This window comes from Aricia agestis, chromosome 5 (assembly GCF_905147365.1).
Source record: "Aricia agestis chromosome 5, ilAriAges1.1, whole genome shotgun sequence".
Classification (NCBI taxonomy): Eukaryota; Metazoa; Arthropoda; class Insecta; order Lepidoptera; family Lycaenidae; genus Aricia; species Aricia agestis.
In genome coordinates this window covers 4386808-4414416 of record NC_056410.1, presented here as the reverse complement: position 1 = coordinate 4414416, position 27609 = coordinate 4386808, and the positions used below count along the sequence as shown (strand labels likewise).

Below are 27609 nucleotides of genomic sequence, written 5' to 3'. Positions count from 1 at the left end.
TTAGTTAAAGAAATAAAATACTCTACAAATATACAATACACTGCAATATCCCACGGGAATACTACACTTTTCCGAGATGGTAAGTAGCATAATATGCATTTATCTAGATTCACTCACGAGCCAAAACTACTGTCGTATTTTTTATTTTTTTTAATGAAATAAAGGGGCAAACGAGCAAACGGGTCACCTGATGGAAAGCAACTTCCGTCACCCATGGACACTCGCAGCATCAGAAGAGCTGCAGGTGCGTTGCCGGCCTTTTAAGAGGGAATAGGATAATAGGGGAGGGTAGGGAAGGGAATATGGGAGGGTAGGGAAGGAAATGGGAGAGGGTAGGGAAGGGAAAAGAGTAGGGGATTGTGCCTCCGGTAAACTCACTCACTCGGCGAAACGCAGCGCAAGCGCTGTTTCACGCCGACATTCTGTGAGCCCGTGGTATTTCTCCTCGTGCTAATTTTATTAAAATATCCCGTTTAATAGTTACTACATGAGGATTTTCCTATCACAAACTTTTTCCTTTATAATATTACAATGACGCTCGCAACTCTGTTGCGCCAAAATTCAATATCGCGCGGGAACCGTACATTTTTTCGGGATAAAAAGTCCTATGTCCTTACCGAAACTCAAAATATTCCCAAATAACATTTTGTCAAATCGGTTCATTAGATTATGCATGAGTATGTAACAGACAAACAGACACACTTTCCCATTTATAATATCCGTATGAATAGTATAAATTGCTGTAAACTATAATTTCCTCATTTCATTTAACTACCGAATTTTGCCATTAGCAAGAAACTAGATTGCGCCGCATAGTTCGCAACTTTCCAAAGCGAGAAGTTTTTATCACAAATAGTGCTAACATTAATTAAAGGGCATTGGGTAACTTTGTATGGACCTGTGGCGTCATTTTTTTCCAGCGGCCAGGGATAAGACCATAACTATTTTGTAGCACTACATTAGAGAAACATATATTAATAATAAAAATTATTCTAAGTTATACTCGTATCGGAGCTGAGCTACGATTATTTTAGTATATTTATTTTTGCATCTTATTATTTTTCATACATATTTTCACACTGGGCTTAACTCTCGTCCGACTAAAATATAGCCAGTCTTGAGGCTATATTTCATTAGACAGTGGTTTTCAAAGGGCCGGATGCAATATTAGGCAATTATAATTATTGTTCTTGAGTATTAATGTGTTGTGACTTGTGGGTGGTAAAATGACTCTAGGGTGTTGTTCCCATTATAATGTCGATTATTTCCACTATTTAGCGAATTTTGTAGTATGTAAAGTAGTATGATGCCAGACGCCACTAGCTTTCGGCAGAATTTTCAGTCCAGCAGGGCAATCGCGTTATTTTTAAACGTTTCAATTCAGGTTCACATTTGCTTTGGTTGTGGTTCAGTTACGGTTTGGTTCCGCTGCGTCTGAACAAATTTCAGTATCGTGCTAACGTTCCAACCGTAACTCAACCTTAGATGGAACTCGAACGAAGCACATCGTTTGACCTTTAGACAGACATTGCAGCGGACCAATCAGCGCCCTTCTGATTTAATTTTGATTGGCTTAAATATGAACAAATTTTTTCCGATGCGTTAATTGGTCAATTACATATGGATGAATATGACACGAGTGAAGTTGTTTAATGTTTTGGTACGTAGTAGGTAGATAAGGAATAATGAATGTTACTTGGAGTTTTTAATTTACGTAGGTGAATTCATAATTTTATTTTACTATATTTTACAAACGCCATACTTTAAGTGTTGAATAGTGACTTGTGAGTTGTGACTTGTGACAAAAGTTTTTGTGGCGCGGAAAACATTTACTTACGTAAAGAAATAATGTCAAAATTCAATTCACTTTTTAACAAACTCAAATAGTCCGTAGTGTTATTTTACAGCTTTGAAGTAAAACATAAGCTTATATTATAATTTGATTATAGCTTGTGTTATATTTTTCCATCGATTTTTGTCAATTTAACACACCAAAATAAGAAACGTTTCAGAAACGTTCGAGTAGTAGTAGCATTGTATCAACTTTTTGTTTTGACAGCGTTTGCGTTTGGGCTGAGGTTCAGTAACGTCTCAACTAGCTGTCAAAACGTTAGCGCGATACCGAATCGTACCAAAAGTCTATCAACGTCCGAGTTTCATTTGCGCTTCAGTTGAAAAAATTTAGCGCGATTGCCCTGCTGCTTTTAATCTACTTCCCGACTCATAATAGAAGTACAGCTGCAGGAATGTTTTATATAGAATACTAGTTGTCCCGGTGAACTTCGTGTCACTTGAAAACCCTACCTGGACTTCTACGAATATTTTAAGACTAAAATCAGCCTAATCCGTTCAGCCGTTTTCGTGTTTCAAAGCGACTAACACACTTGAAATTCATTTTTATTTTTTATCAGCTGTACCGTGAACTTCGTGTCACTTTAAAACCTTCCCTGGACTTCTACGAATATTTTAAGACTAAAATCAGCCCAATCCGTTTAGCTGTTTTCGAGTTTTAGCGCGACTAACACATTTGGAAATCCATTTTTATATGTAAGAAGAAGATATAGAATGAGAATTAACTATTTACCTACACAAAAAATATGAAAAAATCAAATCTTTAAGAAATTCAAGAAATAATATTTACTGCCTTTAAGTTCAAATAATTCCTTACTTGTGTAAAGTAATATTTTAGTCCATAATAATTTTGTCACAGTATGTCGGGGGACCGCCAAGTAAACTACAACTTACCGCAAATTTGCTGATTATCTCCATTCGGTTCGCTGTGAACTGATCCTTAAACTATAATGTTATGTGAAATCTACATTAGCGGTCCCCCGACACACCTTGACAACAATTATTATGGACTAAAATATTACTTTAGACAAGTTAGGAATTACTAGCTGTTGCCCGCGACTTCGTCCGCGTGGGCTTTAGTTTTAATAGTTGTTCCCGTACATCGATTGAATCGTTTACGCGCAAATCAGAAAAGTATATTGTGTGGGCAACTGCACATTTTCCCAGGACAAAAAACATTCCTTGTCCCAGATTCAACCTACTGTAATAGTAATATACCTAGCGGAATAGAGCAACAATCTCGAGCTGTCAAACGAAACCGAAATTGGTTTCATCTGACTGTAAAAATATGTGTACGTATACACTTACACAAGCTTGATTGAACATGATTTCTATGAGATTAAATTGTCAACGTGCGGCACGTGCCGACTGGACGTCAAAAAGGAGTGCTGCTGTCATGTATGACACGTCTCTTTTTACCACGCAGTGTTACTGTTTTTTTTATGAAATAAGGGGGCAAACGAGCAAACGGGTCACCTGATGGTAAGCAACTTCCGTCGCCCATGGGCACTGCCGTGCGTTGACGGCCTTTTAAGAGGGAATAGGGTAATAGGGGAGGGTAGGGATGGGAAGGAATTAGGGGAGGGTAGGGAAGGGAATAAAGTAGGGGATTGGGCCTACGGTAAACTCACTTACTCGGCGAAACACAGCACTAGCGCTGTTTCACGCCGGTTTTCTGTGAGAACGTGGTATCTCTCCGGTCGAGCCGGCTCATTCGTGCTGAAGCATGGCTCTCCCACGTATAAATAGTGACATCTCTCTTGCTCAGGTCTTTGTTTCTCTATTCCGCTAGGTATATTAACTTTATGTGTTGTAATAGGACTAGTAGGGTCTTTCGTGTCAATGTCGTGTCAAACAGATTTATGACAGCTGTTTGACATGACAATTGACACGATAGACCCTACGGCTATATAACTACGGCTATATAACCCTACGGCTATCTGTTGGCAAATGAAATAACGAAAACCCTTATTGCAAAATTATGTAATGGCTTTCTAAGCACGTGCGTATTGCGTGGGTATGTTCGATAAGCGTCGTAACTATACTATTATGTGCGAGTTCACGTTTTATCACTCATACAATGAGATGATTTTCAATCGAGATTTTACATAAGCAGTATATCTTATATATATAAAATTCTCGTGTCACGACTCACGATGTTAGTTACCGTACTCCTCTGAAACGGCTTTACTGATTTTTACCAAATTTTATATGCATATTCAGTAGGTCTGAGAATCAGCTACTGGCTACTTTTTATATTGATAAGAGCATTTGTTGAATAAATAATAGTAAATTATTGCAACTCGAGACTGACGGCGGCCATTGTTTGTGCGACGAGATAGCGATGGACGTTGCCATGGTGCCATACTAATTTAGTCACTTCAATAAAATAATATGGGCGAAATACTTTATATGGCAAAACAACGTTTGCCGGGACAGCTAGTATTATATAATAAGCTTTGAAGAACGTTACTTAATTTTGACACTATATGTAATTCGTTTTCATAAGAAGACACAAGACATAAGTATTCTAAACGAAAACTTGTTCACTTGATTTTAATAATCATCTATACGACTTTGACTTTGGACCATCAGATCATTCAAGATCAAATTGAGCAATGTCGTATAGTTAAGCTATATACATTTATACAGCTTGTTATCAGAGCACGTTGCGGCGCGTGACTTCGTTAGAGCAAATCCTAGCATTTTTCAGCGCTACTCAGCACTCGCGGACAATGTTGTTCGACTGCAGATTTCCGATTCCTCACAACATTTGCTCATTATTTCACAAAATGCATTCACATTTTCCCATTCGTATTGAAAGATTCAAAACTACGTGCTTGGAAATATTTTTAATGCCTGTTTTATTCGTGTTTATGAATTTCTCACATTTTTATTGTAGCGAATTTCGCAATAACGTTTCATGAGAAGCGTTATATAATACTATTTAGAGTTACCGCGTACCTGGTACTCCAGGTATAATAAAAATGTGAGAAAATAAAACAGTAGTCTTTTTTGTTTTATGATAGTTTATGAGTAGGTACAGAGATAATAAAATATTACGAAAATAAAGTCTTGTAAAATATTATAAAAATAGTAACTTTCATTTTTTCTTACCAGCGTTTAGTTTTTTCATAATTTAATCTTTAAAGTATTTCAAAATTCATAGTTCGTTGACTCTAAGCCACAATCTTTTGTGATAAAGTTTGTACAAAAACAAAATGCAACCGTGGTTTGTTTCTTGGCTAGTTTAATCTGGTTTTTACTGGATCCTACCGGCTTTTTTGTTTATTTGACAAACAGCGAATACACTTCGTAAGCTCCTGCTTCACTAAACTTGTTCAAAAGTTGAAGGTGACTTTGCAAAACAAGTCTAAACTTATCCATTTGTAGGAACTTTGTTTCTGAACCTGCCAACCTGTTCGGAATTAGGGATGTCTTATGTCAGCTAACACTAAGGATTGATTCAAACCGCAACGTGACGCGTAGATGCATTTCTAAATTTATATGGATTTGACAGATTCGCAAGACGTCTCACGCGTTTGTGTTGAAATCTGTCAAATCCATACAAATATATGCCGCGCCGTGCCTCGCCTCGGTCTGAATTGACCCTTACATAATATATCTATTTATATTTTAAAAAATGATTTTTTTTTAATTTTGTTAGTCTCGCTAAAACTTGAGAACGGCTGATTCAGTTTGGCTAATTTTACTCTCGAAATATTTGTAGAAATCCAGGGGAGATAAATATTAATAATATATGTCTGGAGGGAAGTTCACCGGGTCATCTAGTTTAGCAATATATTTTCTATTTAGCTTCAACCTGCCTACTTGTATACGAATCACGAGTAAAAGTATCGTTAACTTAAAATCGGATTAGAGATTAAAATACATTTCAATATATATGTGAAGCTCAAAGAGATCATCCAAGATAAATTTTATTTTGAGGCCCACCGGTGACCAACTCTGCGTAGGTGGGTATTATGGGTGGGTATTACGTATGGGTGGTGGGGACTATTAAACGCGTGGGTATGAAGAACATGAATATAAATATACAAATACATAACACAGCACTTCGTTTATCAACAACTCCGTTCATCGCGCGGGAATCGTACATTTTTCCAGTGTCACCATACTAAATTCCAGCAAAATCGGTTTAGGCGTGAAAAGGTAATAGACAGACAAATACACTTTTCCATTTATAATGTTAGTATGTATCTTATATCTTTAAACGAGCAATTCATATATATATATATATATACATAAGGATTGGAATCTCGGAATCTTTGAATCTTTTATACGTGGGAGAGCCATGCTTCGGCACGAATGGGCCGGCTCGACCGGAGAAATACCACGCTCTCACAGCAAACCGGCGTGAAACAGCGCTTGCGCTGTGTTTCGCTGAGTGAGTGAGTTTACCGGAGGCCCAATTCCCTTTCCTATCCTCCCCTATTCCTTTCCCTTCCCATCCCTACCCTCTCCTATTACCCTATTCCCTCTTAAAAGGCCGGCAACGCACCTGCAGCTCTTCTGATGCTGCGAGTATCCATGGGCGACGGAAGCAACTTCCGTCGTCGTTTGCTCGTTTGCCCCCTTCTTTCATAAAAAAAAAAATCGGGTAAACTAAGCACATACATAGATCAAGACGACCAAATTTACGAATGACGAGCATTGATGTTTAGATACGCGATATGGCACGGGAAGTACATATACATGCGGTATCTATCTTGATCTATGTCTATGGAACTACGTAACATTTATTGCTCGTATCGGCGAGTGTACTGAGGCGGTAAGCTCGAACATCAACAAAACTCCTGGCTCGAGGCTCAAGCCTGGCATTATTTACCAGGTAATAGTTAAGACCGCTATTCTTCAGCTAAAACGCTCGGATTTTAATAAATAACAATGTTAAGCCTTAAGCAAGTGTTTTTGGTTTTGTTAAAGAGGTACAAAATTACTTTTGAAAATATTAATATATATTTTCACCCCCTTGGAAGTCGGATTTCGAAAAAATATGTTCTTTTCGTATGCCACCCTTTTTTATGATCAGCGGTTAAGGCTTCATTCAGGATAAAATATAATTGCGCTTTTGTACAAATGTCTACAGCCATAATGGAGTTAGCTCCGTTGCGCGATTTATCCCGTGGTATCCGTACATTTTTCCGTAATAAAAAGTATCCTATGTCCTTTCCCGGACAGAACTCTAAATAAAAAGTATCGTAAAAGTATATCTATAAGTAACCAAATTTCAGCAAAATCGGTTCAGGGGCTTAGGGGCGAAAAGATAACAGACAGACAGACATACTTTCGCATTTGTTGTATTAGTATGGATAGATAATATTATTAATGTCTATTTTATTTGTCTATCCATATTTTAGTAACTTTTATAAAAAATGAAATTAAAGTTTTTCAAAGCTAAAATATATAATTAAAATTGGATTTTACTTCATTGACTGTTTAGTTAAATAATAACGAGAAGTTGGCGTCTTGCCAATAGCTCACCCGAAGTTTCCTGATCACAATAAAATATAAAACTTCCATACGGCCATGAAATATTCATCTAAAGTGAAGCAGCTAACAAACTTCGTCGTCTCAATGGTTCGCCGTAAAAAATTGTAAAAAATGGTATTGATTTCTATTCACACGTAATGAAAACATTATTCAGTATAACTTGTGCATTGTCTCCTGATATGATAAATTAATATTGGTAAAACAAACATGACCCCATATTTCACATTTGGACTTGTTTTCATAGGCTTGTGTTATTATTGACTTACGTCTGACCAGATTTAATGAACGTCCTCGTATATGTGCCACGTATTTCAACTGTATTGCCATATTATTACCAAAATATCATAATATTGATATAAAAGATATATGTCTACACTTTGAGTATTAACACATTTTGTATTCTTTGAGTATTAACACATGTTCTGGGTAAATAAAAACAAAAATCGGCCAAGTACGAGTCGGACTCGCGCACGAAGGGTTCCGTATGATGAGAGGAAAAATAGTCGATTTGTGTTTTTGTATGAGAGTCCCCTTAATTTAATTACTAGACTTCAGATAAAATTAAGGACATTGTGAAAATTTCAAGTGCCTAGCTGTTGCCATTATTAATTGCGAGCCAAAAAGATCAAAAAAATTACGTTTGTTGTATGGGATATAAATTAATGAATATAAATTTTATTTTGTTTAGTTCGTGGTACAGTTCGACTATAATATTAATATAATTTACTATAATGCTGTGTGACGCCAATAAATTGGTCCCAGCTCAGCAAACGCAGCAAGCAAGCAAGCACTTGCAAGCTTCTGCAGAGGCCAATGAGTGGCTTCACAACGCTACTAAACTAAACACAATATGTATACAGAAAAAAAAAACATATAATATTAGTGACAAAAACTAAATACAACAAATTACAAAATACATACATTTCAATATTATAATATACTTACGTGTTGTTGTCTTTAACTTTGAAAAGAAAAAAGAAAATACAAAGACAGAAGGTAAAAAATTAAAAAGTATAGTCTTAAAATGGTGGTTTGACGTCTGCGTTACTAAAACGTGGTTTATTTATTGTTATAGCAGCAATTGAAATACATAATCTGTGAAAATTTCAGAAGTCTAGCTGTTATTGAGTTACAGCCTGGAGACAGACAGACAGACAGACGGACGTACAGACAGACGGACAGACATCGAAGTTTCAGTAATAGGGTCCCGTTTTTACCCTTTGGCTACGAACCCTAATAAACTATAATATTACTACACGAAGGCGCGATATTATGAAGATATAAGTTTATTTTTCTTGTTACTGACCCTTCCCGCAAAAGGTCATCCACAAATACCGCGGCGTGGGGATCAGCCTATATTTATTTTCACTTTAACTCGGTAACATTTTACACGGTTCAATTATTCATTGATAAATATAGGTCCTGCAAAGAACATAATCTTTAGACAATTTAATTGATAAGGTCTTCTGATGTGTGTCTCAATAAATTGCGTTAAATTGGTGTATACGCAATACTCAATAAAATTGTGTATTGCGCATACACTTGGGCAATATTGTATAGTACTCCTGCGTAACTGTCCTGGTTGAATGAAACCGGCTTTACCGGGTCACACGTACCGTATGGCGCAGCTCGTGCCATCCTCGTCCTCCTCTCGCTTCCGTCTGCGTCGCCGTATGAACAGGTACGCGGCGGCCGCGAAGAAGCCCGCCGCCGCGCCGCAGCTCAACACCACTAGTAGCACTATATCGCGAGTCTTCATATTGATCCTGGAACAAAAGATTGATTTTTTAGCCAAATCTTTTAAAAATAAAAGAAGTTATCACATTCGCTGAGGATCTTGTGTGTTGAAGGAAATTTTTCACGCTTATTTTTCACTATATCGGTTATCGCTGGCAGGAAAACCGTTTTTTATTTTTATTTTATTTGATTGTGGTGTTCTTTGATATAGTGTCAGTATATTATAGTGTCAGAAGTCCAAACGGCAAATCGAGGAACAAAACAACAAAACATTATTTAAAATGTAAAAAAATTAAATTATGAGCCTTCATTCATTTATCTTCTCTCCATATTCTCCCTTCCATTTTTTTTAGTATAACATCTTACCAGCAAAATAGATATTTTATTACACTTACATAAAACAAGCAATTTCCTCTAAATAAAGGTTCATTCAATGATATTATACTTTAAGAGGATTCCACACCGCCATTTTTCCCATACAAACGCTGTCCCCTGTTTCCTCCCTGGATAATGCTAGTAGAGTTATAATTTTTTTCCTGAATATCTACGGCCACTAATACAATGTCCCTATGTTTTCCTTTTTTTCATAATTTAATTATTAAATAAGATATGAACGTTCAAAAACCCAAAAAAATGGCCAGATTTTCCACTGTGTTCAAACGTCCAGAAAACAGATTTGGATAGATTATACAAAAAAAGCAAAACATAGGAACACAGCTCAAGCCTTTTTTTAATCTTTAATGAAAAAAGTACTTAAATCGGTTAAGTTTTGGAGAAGGAATCAGGGGACAACGAATCGTTGATTTTCTGGATTTTCTGCAGTTGTCTCTATCGCGTTCTGCGGTATAGGCTTGAGGTAAGGGAGACAGCTATAGATATTACACGTACTTTTTTTTCATTTCTCTAGCTGCTGTGGTATCCTCTTAACGACACTCACTCGGACAAAAAATATTTAATTAACATCTTTACGACGCACTTGGGCTTGTGATTAATGACTGAAACTGCTGTTTATTAATTTATTTGAGAAAAACGTCTCAAAACAAAAACAAATTTCAACATTAAAAAATCGTGACTTAAAAATTATAAAGTGACTAACGTTAGCTGCTCAATACTCGTATAAACTTATCATTCTTCATATAATTTTTAAGTTCCTGTCCCAGCAATTGGCAACCTGTTGTTTTTTTTTTTCATTTATTTAAAAGTTAACAAACAGTAACCATAGTGTATAATTATAATCGTGTATATATAAACAAAAACTAAGTTATTATGGAACCAACGGCGTTAACTACAATATAATTGTTCTACTATATGTATAATATAGCAGAATGGTATAGTTTTCTGGTATAAAACATTGCTATTATTGGCTAGACCTTCCCAATAAATTAAGGTGAAGGTGAAATTAAGGTGGTAATCAGGAAGAGTCAGGATCAACACGAACTTAAACCACAAAAACTCTTTGATATTAAATTGTTCTCAGCGGACCCAAGCTAAATCTAACTTCGAACCCGTAAATGGTCCCAGCCTTTTGGGTAAGATCAAAGTGTGGTATTCAATGAGGCAGGAAACGCGCGGGCGGCAAGCGATTACCGCCGCCCAAGCACACTGGTCCTTGTAGACAACAACTGCCCAACGGTGCCCAACTCAGTGAAATACGCGGCGTGATACTGCTTAAAGTATAATACCTAATTAAAATGCATTGCAATTAGCAGCAATCGTGCCAAAGCATAATATGTTCTCCTGCAAAAAATACTACAAATATCTGAAACTAGTTATGGTCGAAATTGCTATTTTTTGCGGTAACATTTTTCAGAAATAAAATTATCTTAATATTATTCCTTTCCTACTCAAACTTACTCCATACTTTATCAATATCCATTTAGAGAGTAAAACGTAAGATGCTAACAATCAGACAGACACACTTCGGGGAACAAAGTATACACGTATCTTACCATTCACGTAATTGAAAAAGCTAAAACTTTTAGTAACAATGGTCTCTCACGTGGCTGTACAGCTAATACAAAAGTACCGGACAATCAGTGGATGTTCTCGGAGTGACAGTATTGTCGTGTGACGAGTGTATTATTAGTCCGTTGTTCTTGTTCCAGACCGGCTTTGTTGTGTTTTTGTTTGGTAATAATAAAGCTCAGCTTGAGCTAGGAACTTGATAGTTTTATTGCAGTGACGGCGCTTCCACAAGGAATAAATTCAACGTTTTAAGTAATATTTATACATTTTTTCAATTTACTTTTACTTTATGACTTAAATTGTGACCCAGATTTTATTTTCTGGCTTCATTGAAAATTAAATATAAAAGAAAATTATTGTTCGTACAATTTTTATCAGATGGAGCAGTTATTGCAATTTTCTGTCAGACGCAGCATTTTCGTAGCCTGCTACGAATGCTCGTAGGAGAGCTACGAAGCTATCGTGAATCGCTACATCAATATCGTGTTTCTTTTATTTTTATGATAATTTGGATGTTTTTACTCCCTTTATACATTTTATTACAAAGCCAAAAATTCACAGCCACGACAATTTTCATTACATATCAATAGTAATGTACAATGTTATTTCAATATTTAATTAAAGTATCTAAGACGTAATAATATACAGGCTCAGCGCTTAAAATAAAATATTTTTCGGAGGGTGAGGATATTATATTCGATGCTTTCAATAAATATTGAATGTCATATTTTGCGGTAATGGTCATTAAAATTCGCAATTAACTGTGAGTCGTCCAAATATAATACTATGAATATGGATGGGGAAAATTTATTATTGTTGTATTTTGTTACAAAATACTGTTGCTGATTAAAATAATAAAAAAATACAATTGCACTTACATAATAATAATAATCATTATTTAAAACTTTTAGCATCTGTTACATCAATAAAAGTACAATACATTAGTATAACAATAAAACAGACTATAAACAATATGTTGTGTTTCTCTGGCGCCTGCACCAGGTTGAGCCTGTCCTGCAGATCGACATTTTTAGATAGGTAAATTTTTATATTTAAGACTTGAAATTTAAAATTTATTAAAATAAATAACAACCGCTACAGAAACAAAACATTACCTTCTAATAAAATATTAAAATTTGAAATTTACATATCTGCTAACATTACATTGTACAAATAAAATGTAACATTTTGTACTAAGAAGAAAGTAATGTTTTTTTCATGTCGTGTTCCTTTCTGAAAAATTCATTCCGAACTTATTCATTGATAACAAAAGCGAAGTCAAAGTAATATAAGGAAAAAGACGGTAGAGCTTGTAATTGTAAAACTAATTTGAAATGGGTCTGTCGCTGGTTCACACCACAGTTTTTCGAACCACGGTTCGAAACAGCGAAGGATTGTTTTATAATTACCCGATTCATACCGCGGTTCGAAACAGAGAAGACCTGTTTTTGAATTAATGGATTCGAACCGGAGTGTAGATAGTTCTATTATTACATATTCCTTTAAGTACAGTTAAGCTCACATAATTAAGAAATCAAAAATATTATTTTTAAGTCTTAAGACCAAACTAAATTAATAATAATAATAATTTTACTCCTTTTGATTGTTTTAACGACTTTGTTTTTTTATTATTTTTGATTATTTTAATTTTTCGACTAAGATTCAGTTAAGTATGTAATTTTTTTTTTTTTTTATTTACATTAAATATTGTTCTTGTTGATTTGTTTAATTTTTTACTGTGATTTTATACAATTATATAGTTTTAATTATTTTTATAAAGATTATTTTCTTTTTGAATATTTAAAATTTACGACTGTGATTTTATGCAATTAAAACCTTATTATTATTATTAAAGTTTCCCATTTTTTATGATTTTGAAAGAAATGTAATATGTGTTTTTATTCCTTTTTGAATCCACTTTTCTATACGTCTGTACAAATAAATAAATGAGACTAAAAAGGTTTGTTACAATAATTATTGGCTTAAATTCGTGGTCCGAATCCACCCATAGCAAAAAATAATTAATTAGTGGTTTCACACCACTCCAATCACCGCGGTATGAATCGGGAATACAAAATATTTCAAAAACGGTTCTTCGCTGTTTCGAACCGTGGTTCGAAATTCTGTGGTGCGAACCAGCGAAAGACCCTTTGAAATGACGCGCCTCACCACTTCACTACTTGATATTATTTAAAATGAATAATTTTGTACTGTGAATACGAGGGAGATTTTTTTGCTACGCTTATCACGTTTATATATCAGTTTTTTATCATTTAATTTGAATACAAAGAATATAAAAAGAATTAGCTTTCGTAGCTAATATACTAATAAGGATACTTGCATAATAATATGTTTCAATCGTATGTAGTCGTCTTATCAAAATTAAATAAGATTCATGAAGTCAGATGGAGTTCATGAATCAATTCACAAATTTTAATATGAAAACATAATATACTTGCTAGTTCCCGTGGGTCTACCCTTGCAGTAGTTTTATTTATTCCTTTGTATTGATGTAGCTTTTAGCCTCTATCTTTTTTCATCTAGCATGGCACGTTTTTCTTAAATTTTTGTAAGGCCTATAAAAACTTAAATTTGAAAGGACTAAAAATAATATTTCTTCAATTCTTTATAATTTTAAGGTTAAGTTACTTTTATGTTTTCCATTTTGCCAAACCTTTTTATAACAAAGATCCAAAGCAATAACTTCGATACCCCGCTAACTACGTACTTTAGAGGGTACAATAGAACAATAGCAACATCTAACCACTTCTCTGATTAGAATTAATTATGAAAACACTCCAAAGTAATAATTGCCACTCACAATTACTTCAAGTTAACGCTAACAATTTGTGTGCTTTTTACTACACAATATTATTTTTTTACTGACGAACCCAGTGGCGAAATTACCAATAGGCTAAGTAGGCTGAAGCCTAGGGCGGCAGATTTAGAGAGGCGGCAAATTTAGCCCCATTTTTTTTATCTTACAGAAATAAAAAATCCCACCAAAAACATTTAGGTACATAAGGTTTACCCTGTGAAAAAGATATGAAATCTCATGTAGAGCCAATAAGCTTCTGAATCTACATGGCCTAACTCTACTGACCCTAACTTAAACAGATTCTTCATACCAGTAAATATGTAAGGTTTCGCCGTTTCGCTACCGCACAGGGTGAAACCTTGTGTGGTCGTCTCAGCAAAAATTTTCAAAAAATGTTTTTGGTGGGATATGATTTTGAACAGTACTAAACTAACGTATCGAATTTCAAAGGTCAGTTATAGGGTCGGCAAAAATTGAATAACCTACATGCGGCAAATTTGTAAATCCCCCACTGGACAAACCCTTTTTCTTGATATTATTAATAAAAGTATGTAATTTTGAAAAAGGTATAAAAGACCAATATCGCTTTTTTATTGCGTAAATCAATGTTGCGGATTTCGGTATAAGAGTAAATCCGGTCTCTGTATAAATATGCAGTCAAGTCCTAGTGCATAACCAGCATATTCAAAAAGGGATTTAATATAAATCGCACGGAGTTCTGAAATAGCATGATGTAAAGCAATTCTATTGCGATTTAGAGATATCTATTGAAATGAAATTCCTTGAAGGAAGTATATTAAAGCTTGTATTCAGCGTTTCAATATTTCCAATGCGAAACTTCATTTCGAACGAACGAGCGAATGAATGGCTTTTATTTTAGCTGGATGATCCGAGAACGTCTACTTCATCCCATGAGGATTATGAGTTAAGATTTACGTAATTTAGGGCCTGATTCACCACTTTCTGATAAAGTTCCGAATAGGCTGTTCACAACTTTTTGACAGATTTTGATCTGTCAAGTTAATTGGTGGATAGCGTATTCGTAACTTATCAGGAAGTGGTGAAACAGGCCCTTAATATTTTAAAGGTTTCTTCTTTTAAAGAAGAAATTTCATAAAATATTGATTATGATTCAAGTATGTTCCTGCTAATAAGCACTACTAGACTATTCACGAAGACTGATTAATGATTAGCTTTTCTATTTAGGTACTTTTGATTTACTGATAATGTTTACCTACTTTTATATTATGTTACATAAAATTATCTCTATGTTTATGATGCGCTATCTTTTCCTTCTGTTACGATCATTCCAGTGGATGGATACAGCTGATAAAATTAAGTAAATTCACTTCAGACAACTTTCGGCAACTTTATCATTCCACTCGTGTTCGTTTCAATACGATTAAAATCGTAATTTATCTTACAACTTCATAATGATTTCCAATAACTTCTATTGTTCGTAAAGTTAGACGAAGATTTAATTTCAATTTCTTTGAATACCTTTTTGAGTGCATTAAATATTCAAGTCAGATTATAACAGATTTTCAATTTGTGGTCTTAGAATCTTATATCTTTAAACGAGCAATTCATATATATATATATATATATATATATATATATATATATATATATATATATATATATATATATATATATATATATATATATATATATATATATATATATATATATACAATTGGAATCTCGGAATCGGCTCCAACGATTTTCATGAAATTTAGTATATAGGGGGTTTCGGGGGCGATAAATCGATCTAGCTAGGAATAATTTTCAGAAAATGTATTTTTATTCGTGTTTTATCGATAATCGATAAACTGAAAAATATAATATATATATATAATAATAATAATATCTATGGACGCTTCACACCACGTCAGTCTGGCCCCGTGCTAAGTACCTAAAGGACTTGTGTTACAGGTACCAGACAACGGAAATATATTTAATACTTTTATACTATACATATATTTAACATTTTTATTATATCATACACATATTTAATACACATCCAGACCCGGGAAGACTTAAACTTTTTGTTCCGTCGGCGGGATTCGAACCCGCGACCCCCGGCTTGAGCTACCAACGCGCTCACCACTGAGCCACAGAGGTCGTCTATATGACTCTTCCTGACATCTATTGGCGAATAATAATACTATTTTGTTAGCAACTAATTGTTTTAACGACCAGCAGATGGCGTTATTAAGTAACAAGAACTCAATGAGTGTTTGCTATACCGAGCGAAGCTCGGTCATCCAGGTACTAAATCTATTAAATGGCCAACAAAGTACTCAAGTAATAATTTCATTGATTTAAATTTAATAATCGCTAATCACTTTAATTATAACCTAAATGTAAACCAAAAACTTATCAGACGTCCAAAAATTACAGTAAGTAATCATATTAGGTTATAACAAAGATTAAGTTGCAGCACAACTATGATTAAAAACTTTAAACGTAAATAAACGTAACATATACATTTGTATCACCGGCAATATATATATATTTTTAATGTTCATATCACAATATCCATAAATTCCGAGCAGCGTGGAGCAGCGCCAAGTTCCACGTAGTTTGGCGGCTGACGGAGCTCTGTTGACCTTTGCTGGCGGAAGGTGTGCCAATTCACCACGTAAATACTAAAATATTAAATAAATATTATTTATTTACAAGTGATGGTTGCAACTACGTTTAAAACTAAAACCTCTTTGACATTTTTTAAGTATGAGTTGCCTAATAGCATACTCCACGCACGAGATCTGAGAAGAGAGAGATATATTTTTATACTTGACGAGTGCCCGCACCCATCCACTCCTCTGCATCATACCATAAGTGGTATAGTAATTTAATAAAACGATCAGCTGTAGTGCAAACGATGGTACCTACTGGGTACAGCAACTGCTGTGTTATGTCTCCCGAGTAATAATTACTATACCTTATCTGAAGTAACTGAAGAACTGGCCTCAATTTTTTCACATACTTCTTTATGTCTCTCACTCTCTTAATTTATTAAAAAAAGAAAATACTATTAGCCTCTATTATGTCGGTACTTTCAAGGCATCATTCAAAGTCTCACACGAACAAAGGGTAACTTGTTGAAGTATTCCATTTCAATTCGTACCGTCAACAAAAGGGTAAATTGTAATATGTGATAAAATCTTATTTGTGTATTTAGTTATTTACTGCTTTTGTGCGAGCTGAATTTACAAAGGAAGCTAATAAACATCCTTATATTATGTAAATATCATGTTATCTTCTGAAATTACTTAAACAACCAGTATAAAATTATTTCTTTGAATGTTTACAAAGTAATTTTTTGAATTATAGTATAAAAATGTGACTCAATTTTAAAAAGTTTGTAACTCGAAAAAAAAAAGTATTTAGCACTTGCAATACTTTTTTTACATAAACAAAGCCGCAAGCCATTTTCAACTCTAATTGTTTAGAAAATATACGAAACAAAAACGGAAATCAATTACAACAGTTTATATGCAACGTGTGGCGTGTACTGGCAGGCGCCGGCGGATATGTAAACGACTGTAATTCGAATAATTGCGACGCTTACTGGCCCAGACCAGGCCTGGTCTGGACGAGACTTGGCCCAAGGCCAGAATGTAAAAATTCACAGCAAATAGTTTTAGAAACCGCCTAATTCCTTTGCGTGGTTAAACTCGGCTAATTTTATGCGAGCGTTTGTGGTACTTTTATTTTTAACGAATTTAACTGAATTTGTAAAATATAAAATGAAAACGGGCTAAAAAACTTAGTGTTAAATTTTCACTCAGTCATTTGTAATATTTCTGGAATTTTTTATTTCATTTAACGGGCATTTTTTATTTCATTTAACACCCAGAATTAATATTTTCTTGAACTCAAATTAACTTTGCATTTCAAGGAAATATTATTTATTGGTGAAGTATAAAAATATGTAATGCTTATATTTACGAGGGTTCTTATCTACTAGCCACCAAAAATCACGAAACATAACTGATGTTTATAAATTTTATTTTTTTTAACATAAGTTATATCTAAAAAAATTAATTTAACTAAGCCGTTAAAATTAAGATTATAAAATAATTAAAATTTTATAAATAATAATATATTTTAACAACATAAATCTATTAAAATGGCGGTTACAGTAACAAAATATTCAATAAAAATATCAGGATACCAACTGGCAGCACATAACTTGAAAACACTGTGGTTGCCAAGCCATTATATCATTTATGACATGGAGATAGAGAGAGTTCCATGCAGTCATACATTTATACCAGATCATATATTAAATTGATGTGCTTGTACCGAGCAATTGCATTATGGCATGTCAGAACCATGAATTTGGAAGTTTTATTACCCAGCTGCCCAGTAGTAACAACTTAAGATCTCGTGTATGACATTTCAATGATGATTCAGACTTTTATGGTATATAATATGTCCTTTTATTATTATTGTTTCAAAAATATATAATAATTTTCAAAATAATATTATAAAAACCAGAAAATGCTTGATCTGAAAGTAACGAACTAGAGCCATTTTTTATAATAACTCCCACACCGGTTTCGTTTACGGTGGCCACTTTAATTGTAAACCAGGTCAGTTACGCAGGAGTATCTTTATATTGCCCAAGTGTGTGCGCAGTATAAAAGAGCACTCTCTATTCCCTTTTTTTACTCTCATAAACCAGTGGGACGGAAGACCGACACGACTGGCGACAGATCAGGCACAGGATCGACTTTTTTACTTATCAGATAACGCATCATCCTAACCAAATTTGGAAATAACATGTTTCCAACGCGGAAATCGAATTCACGACCTCTGAGTCAAGAGCCGCACTAAACCACTAGACCACAGACTATTTAATATCATTATACTCATGTCAGAAGTAATAGAGATGAATAGTAGCCAGCTAAGCTTTATAATGCTATTCCTATATTTTCCAAAATCATTGTCACCTGAAATACAAGTAGGCTCGTAGATGTATAATGGAATTATTATTGCCTTCCCACAGCTATATTACAAGGAGGCTACAGAATTGAATTTTTACACTAAAGTGCTCAATTATCATTTTATTGGTACTAAATTACATAAATAAAGAAATAACTTTATTGATTTTAACTTTTATAATATTATAATCGTTCATACTGATATCGTAAAAACGAAAGTTCCTGAGTGTTTTTTAGTTTCTCAGGAAAATTTAGCTTTTCAGATTTTGATAAAATTATGTTCTAAGGATTAATAAATGTTTGTTGAAGACAAAACTGCGGGTAAAATTGGAAGCCGCGAATGTGAGGGCACGCTGTCGGCGCGTACTGCGGGAGCGCTGCGGTATAAAAGACCATCGATCCGAGTGTATTCACACCGAGCCAGCTACTTGACAATAGTAACTAGCATCTGTAGTGCTAGAAAATCTTCGTTTTTCAATGTACTAATAGAGATACTTTGTTTTTCAATGTACTATTATGTATAAGACATATTATTACGTTTTCTTTCGTCATCATAATCGTCAATCATAATATTATTATTATTGTTATCGACGATTGTCGAGCAATATTAACAGCACGGCCATGGTTTACTTTATTTATCTCACTATATAAAATTATAGTATTTTATATTGCTTATATTGACAACAATAGCTTTATTAGCTATGGCGTAGACTATTTAGGAACCTACGAAAATTGTAAACTATCTACGATGAAGCTACGAAAGTGATAGACAATCTACAAGGGATCTACGAAAATCGTAGGCCATCTACGAGATAGCTACGAATGTTGTAGAGTATCTCCGAAGCAGCTACGAAAGTTGTAGAGCATCTACGAAGAAGCTACGAAAATCGTAGATCTACGGAAATCTTAGAAAAAGCTACAAAAATTGTACACTAGGTAAAACCGTAATAATGATACTATCATTATTAAGTTTTCACCGACAGATGGGACTCTCCTCTGCTACATAGGTGGATTACGATTAACTGTTGTTAATATATAGTTTAAAAATATGTAATTTTACTAACAATAGGTTAACAATAAATTGTTACTAACACCTATGGATGAATAATCTGAAATAAATTATTATTATTATTATATTGTGTTACTAAGTGCCTGACAGACGTACGAACTTAAAGTACGCGGGTTTTAAGTTCGCGAACTTACTCGGCTCGCGTAGGTGACACACGAGAATCGCTCACACTGGATTACCATGCCCCCAGGCTCGCAGCTAGCGGCTCGCGGCTCGCGGCTCTTTGTTGACACACAGGCGATTAAGATCATCGAGCCATAAGTCCGCACTTACTCGCACGTCTGTCACCCCTTTTACAACTCCAGAATTTAAGGATATATTTACAACCTGCTGCCGTACCTACTTTACCTTACCTTAGTACCTCTCAAAAGCAAAGTTAACGAAGTTCTGCAGTACTTACAAATAATAATAGCTACTTTATAGTCTCCTAAATAATCGTATTAAAATGCTTATGTGTCATTAACAATTATCAAAAGTTTATAATATTTCCTCACTTACACATTTTATTGTAAGTGACAAATCAATCCATGTTATATTTTTATAAGAGAACTATAATTATACATGTAAAAGTCTTAATAAAATCGAAGGCGAGTGCACTGGCACATTAAAACCAACATTTGCGAATTTCGTCCGATCCGCACGTATCCGTGATAAGTGAAATCAGTTTAATATTTTGTAGCTTAAAGCATTCCAAAATGTTGCTTTTTTGTGCTCAAAATTTTGCCTTTGGGGATTATAAAACGTGTTAACATTGATGTTTTAATCCGACCGAAATGAAATATATTATTATTCGCATAAAGGACATGCCGTTTGTCCATGAATTATTTGGAAAATGGATGATATTTTTAACATTGTGATAATTAAATAGTACATACTCGTATACTATGTGTTTCTATGGAACCATAACGTTGCTACTTACTCAGGTTTTACAAACCAAATACTCGGCACTCATCAATACTAAAAATCCAAATAATTATTATTATTAATCAAGCTTCCAAATCTAAATCAGTCTACCTCGGCTATTTGAGGTAGAAAATTACTCGACCATAATGTTATGCTTTCAATACGAAATAAATAAAGTACAAAATTATTTTCTTTCAATTCAAATCATAATAATCCAAAAATGTTTGTCTCAATGGTTTGCCTTTATCTATATTTCTTACTTCATTTAATTAAGAACAAAATTACAGACCCCTTATATTGGTAACTTTAAGTTAAACTTTTCAAATTGTATTTTACTAACAAATTTCGAGACGAGGTAAATCAAGCAAGATTATAAAGTAGTAAGTAGTAAAGATGCTCCCGTACTATAGTTAAGTTCGAGTAATAAACTTTGACTTAGTGATACTCCGCAGCTGTATTTATGCAACTGCATTGCAGCAATATTATTATTATAGTTCATCCCAGATAAGAACTGGGATAATAAACGCTCTTCAGACCCTGATCACAGTGGATTATCTTTTGAGTTAACTTACTAACCTAATATTTATGCTAATCTTTAGTTAAGATATCATACCTCTCTTTCATAAAATATTTGAAGATCGAGAGAAAAATACCTATTTCAACCACGATTAACCAAGATTAATATCTAGGCTGTGTGGTAGATCTTATTGTTTAAATAATTTTTAAAACAAACACTGCTTTTAATTTCATGTGCTAAAAATATTATGCTTAGAGTTTAGGTCTAAAATACACTTTTTAACTATAGTATGTTTACTCAAAACCAAACAATTATTGCGAGTTGCATTCGAGAGGAAACTTGAAATGAAAGTACCAAAAAGAAACAGCCATATTTAAAAAAATCGTTTAGCTGTCCTTGTCTGACACGTTCAAAAGATGACAACGACAAATATATGCATTATCATGCGTCTGTTATAATTTATTTATTAATAAGTATAAATAAATAATAATAATAGCTCCCACACCGATTTCGGTGACGGTGGCCGGTTTCATTGAAACCAGGCCAGCTACGCAGGAGTAATTTTATAGTGCCCAAGTGTGTGCGCAGTACACAAGAGCACTCTCTATTCCTTTACTCTCATAACCCAGTGGGACGGAAGACCGACACGACTGGCGAGAGATCAGGCGCAGGACCGACTTTTTACATGCCCATCCGACGCATGGATCATCTTACTTGTCAGACAATCAGGTGATCAGCCTGCATTGTCCTAACCAAACTTGGAAATAACATGTTTCCAACGCGGGAATCGAACCCACGACCTCCGAGTCAAGAGCCGCGCTCTATACCACTAGACCACGGAGGCGTTAAATAAATATATAAATAATATATATTTATTTATATATAATAGTATAAATAAATAAATAATAAATAAAAATTGTTTTATTTCCGAATAGATTTGTAACAAATACTTTCAGAACGTTGATGCTAATGGTGCCTACCACCGGTTCGGGAACTATCCCGGCGAGAAGAACCGGCGTAAGAAACTCGCACGGGGTCCCACTTTTTACCAAAAAAGTGAGAAAAAAATTATTCTTTTTTAAAATAAAATTATACGAGTACAATGTCAACATCCATACATAATTGTAAGTCATAATATAATAATGTAGAAGTAGCCTTGCAAGGAGCCATCCTACTCCCAAGATGTGCCATCGTTTATGAAATCATTGACCTTGTAATAGGCTTTGGCACACAAACGTTCTTTGACTACTTTTTTAAATTTATTAATCGAAAAATTTTGAACGTTTTCTGGGATTTTATTGTACAGGCGTATACATTGACCTTTAAATGATTTACTAACTTTACTAAGTCTGATGTCACTTTTAGCTTTAAATTTACTTATATTTTTTCTAACATATAATACATTATCCAAAATGTATTGAGAAGCAACAGTTAGAATACCAATTTCTTTAAATTTATCTTTCAGAGATTCAAAAGAAGACATTTTATAAATTAAGTTTATACAAGTTATAACATTTTGGTTGTAGTGCTGTGCAGGTAATTAAAATACTCAATCTCTACATAATAACCAGCTCTAAGAAGTAACGTGGTTTCCTTCACCGTTAACTTGGCAGATGGCAAAGCGGCTTATAGGTTGTCCTAGATACTGACAGTATGAAAGGAAATGCCGCTACCTACGTATTTTCAAACCTTACCTAAGAAAAAAATATGATGGTGACTATCTACTAAAAGCTACAAAATTTAAGATTGTTTTCAAACTTCCTATATATGTATATATATATATATATATATATATATAAGACGTTTTATATATATATATAGGATATATATATATGTTATTAAATGAAGATTAAATGAAGAATTCTTCATTTAATAACATATATATATATATATGTTATTAAATGAAGATTTTGACACAAGCACCATACGTCTTTGAGGACGGCCGTAAAACATGTTTCAATATCATGAACACTAATTAAAAAAACCCAAAGAGAAAAGTGCCAAATAGGCTATTCAAAACTTTTTTGACAGATTCTCCATACTTGATCTGTCAATTTAATTGGTAGATTACGTGGGAGAGCCATGCTTCGGCACGAATGGGCCGGCTCGACCGGAGAAATACCACGTTCTCACAGAAAACCGGCAACGCACCTGCAGCTCTTCTGATGCTGCGAGTGTCCATGGGCGACGGAAGTTGCTTTCCAACAGGTGACCCGTTTGCTCGTTTGCCCCCTTATTTCATAAAAAAAAAAGATAGCCTATTCGTCGCTTATCAGGAAGTGGTGGAACAGGCCCATACTGAATAACTTTCATAATAATACTTTTTCTACCCGGAGGTAGCGTGAAAGCGTTTGGAAGCCATTTTTCTGTGCAAAAGCGCGGCATTTTGGACACGCACTCAGCGGCCTTGATCTACTCGAGCCCTCAGGGAGACGCTCTTTGAGGCGCTAACAGCCCGCTACCGCGACGACTCATTTTATTATCGCTTATTTCTTACATCATCTACGAGTATGTAACATTTATTTGCCCTAGGAGCTGCCTGGACCAAATAAGTGTTACATCTTGTGTGTCTCAGGTTAATACTAGTACCGCTGTCAATCTTATATATAAAATTCTCGTGTCACAATATTAGGCCGCGTACTCCTCCAAAACGGCTTTACTGATTTTAACCAAATTTTATATGCATATTCAGTGGGTCTGAGAATCGGCTACTGGGTACTTTTTATATTGATAAGTGCATTTGTTGAATAAATAATAGTAAATTATTACAACTCGAGACTGACGGCGACCATTGTTCGTGCGACGGGATAGCGATGGACGTTGCCATGGTTACATACTTATTTAGTCACTTCAATAATAATACGGGCGAAATACTTTATATGGCAAAGAAACGATTGCCGGGACAGCTAGTCTTACTATAAAGTGTGATTAATGAAATAATGTTATGTGCTGAATTGTTATTAAATTAATTATAAACAAAATATTAATATGAATAAATAAATTTATGTATTTTAATGCACAAAAACACGTTTAGTAAATCTTTATATGAAACTGTTCAAAGTAACAAAGTTTGTACTAATACTGTATGTGTTGTAAATAATTTTGATAGCTAGTTAGTGTGTAGCAATTTTTTTTTATCTTACATCTTTAAACGAGCAATTCTTGTATATATATATATATATATATATATATATATATATATATATATATATATATATATATATATATATATATATATATATATCTCTTATATCTTTAAACGAGTAATTCTTGTATATATAAAATTGAATTTTTTTTTTTATAATTGGATTCCGAGATTCCAATTATATATAATTGGAATCTCGGAATCGGCTCCAACGATTTTCATGAAATTAAGTATATAGGGGGTTTCGGGGGCGATAAATCGATCTAGCTAGGAATCAGTTTTAGAAAATGATTCCTAGAAATTTTATTCGTGTTTCATCGAATACCGAGCGAAGCTCGCTCAAATACCTAGTTAATATTTATAACAAAAAAAATATTTATTCTAGAAATATACTATATTATGAGTATTTTTTCATCCTCCAATTTTTTCAGATTATAGTTTCCCAAAAAGTGTTCATAATATTAATATTTTGAAACTTATTTTCTATAACAGCAAATTTTCATGTTCATGATATCGTTTATATTTCAGTCAGGTTCGCTTTTGGTAATATAAAGCTAAAATTCTTGTAGCTCAAAAGTTTAAAATAGCAAAAGTGTTTTGTTCTCGTAAAGAATTTGTAAGTCAGCGGTAACAAAGGAATACTTGTTGTTTAAATGTTTGTATTAAATTCGAATACAAAAATACTCTCGTATGCATATCAGGGTACCGTTAAAGGTAAGATTGGGATTTTTTTATTTACCTAATTATCTGTTAATAAAATATTTTCCTGAAAAATGCGTTTTTTGTAATAGTTTTAGTTATAGTTATTATTATGTAGCTGTAAGACGTATTCCTAAGAAAATAAAATAAATAAATAAATTACTATTTGATATGTGATAACACAGTTTAATATGTATTATTACAATATTATATTTACAATGCTGATTTAACGTTATTTAAACGCCATGTTTCAGTAAATCTGTATAGTGTATGTGTATAATAATTGTGGGGTCGACCACGAGCTGAAAAACACGACCATAAAACGCGATGATAAAAACAAACAGCTTTTAGCAAAAATAACATTTACTTTGCCAATCCATTACTAATGCAAAAAATTTTTCAATTATTAAACTGTCTAGCACGAAAACTTGTGTCAGAGGATAAAGTTTATAAGTTTGTAAAGAAAGGTCTTTGTAGACGTGACACTGAAATATTATCCTCGGTGTTGAGTGTAATTGTTTTGCTAAGAAATTTAATCTTCGACAAAGAGAAAACTGTAAAGTACAAAGCATACGTGGGAGAGCCATGCTTCGGCACGAATGGGCCGGCTCGACCGGAGAAATACCACGTTCTCACAGAAAACCGGCGTGAAACAGCGCTTGCGCTGTGTTTCGCCGAGTGAGTGAGTTTACCGGAGGCCCAATCCCCTACCATATTCCCTTTCCTACCCTCCCCTATTCCCTTCCCTTCCCATCCCTACCCTCCCCTATTACCCTATTCCCTCTTCAAAGGCCGGCAACGCACCTGCAGCTCTTCTGATGCTGCGAGTGTCCATGGGCGACGGAAGTTACTTTCCATCAGGTGACCCGTTTGCTCGTTTGCCCCCTTATTGCATAAAAAAATAAAAAAAAGCACACCCAAGATTAATGTAAAGATGTTTGTTAGTATGTAGGAGCTGGCGTGGGTTAGACAAAAATGAGGCTATAGAATCTACATAAAACTTTTATACCCACATTTATAGGCAAAAGTAATTAATTATAGTTTAGATTAATTTGAATCGAATAAAACTCGATAACAACTGAATAATCACTGCTTCGTAAAATACTTATATAAATATTAATCTATATTAATTTAACAAATTTTATAAATATAGCACAGTTAAATATACAGAATTATACATATTTTTCTGAAAATGCAGCTTTTGTAAAAATCCAGAGCCTAAACTACCAACTAATATATCAAATTTGGCCAAATAGCATTCAGAAGTTTTTAAATTCGATATTGTGCAGGCTAGGTGCTACGAGACGCTTTTACTTTTTGCTTTAATTGTAGACAGATAACACAACAACAAAAGTCGGTAGGGTTGCAATTTTGTCAAGCAATTCAACGTTATTTATTCAAGAAGTCATTATTTTTGTGTATTCTGCGTACTCGTGAACACAGGGATGGTTCGTTAGGTTAAATCGTTCGTCGTGGGCGGCAATTTGTTCTGAAAAACAAAGCTCCTTCAGAAAAGACAATGCAGTCCTTTCTCTACAAGTTTTAAGACTAGACTTGGACAGGACAGATCTTCAATTGCTTTATCTAAATTAAGGGTTCCCAAACTTATTTTGTCTACTTTAAGAACAAATTATGTTCTAGCGCCCCCTTTGTTTCAATTTAAAATGAACCCAGATGAAATAAATCATCCCCCAAGGCTTTACACAACACCCCAATTTTTTTCTGGGTCTCACACTGTTCCCCTTTAGACCTTCAGCACCCACAAGGGGGCGTTATCGCCCACTTGGCTGATCCAAATTCTCTTTCTCAATTTAAATTGATATTGGTGACCTGCAAGACAAGTATACTTACATAAGTGAACTTCAAAACTTATTAAATTGACGTTATACGAGTACGTGTTATACATAATAATATGTGGTGCGTATTTATATTACGTTTTGCAAAATAATTGTACAAAATTTTTATCATGAAACAGCTTAAATGAATGTTCTGTCTCAATAGGAATGATGACAAGGTCAAAGATTAGCGAATTTTGTTAATAAAATAAAGAAATCACGGTAAAAAATAAGTGTTCCCAAAATTTCAGCTTGACAGCATTTGTATTTTTTTTTTGTTATGCGCCTTCAAAGTTGGATATTCAAGTCGAATTTTTTTTCAATTAAATTTCTTAATATTTGTATACAATTCGATAATTTATGCAATTAAAAGCAACTTTTGTTATGAAACCACTTTCATAAACGCAATATTTAATATACCTGTCGAACAAAGTTGTCTCCCGATGCGTACAAACTACGAAAGACTGACGTCATACTTTCGTAGCACTTTGTATGGAGCGTTTCGGGCAGGTCTTTTTATGAGATATTTGAATTGTCATATCTTGGTGAATTTTTAAGCTATCAGAGTCATTATTTCAACGATGTTTCTATTTTTTAAGTGTCT

General features: G+C 34.0%; 1 protein-coding gene across 2 annotated transcripts in view; it reads right to left on the bottom strand.

Moving 5' to 3' along the window:
• Positions 1 to 27609, bottom strand: part of LOC121726749 (synaptotagmin-7) — a 393458-nt gene that overhangs the window by 267641 nt on the left and 98208 nt on the right. For both annotated transcript variants that reach the window (XM_042114226.1, XM_042114224.1), the window contains exon 2: positions 8979 to 9128. In XM_042114226.1, coding sequence (XP_041970160.1) covers positions 8979 to 9121 — 143 coding nt within the window. In that variant the 5' untranslated portion in view covers positions 9122 to 9128. The remainder of the gene's footprint in view (positions 1 to 8978; positions 9129 to 27609) is intronic.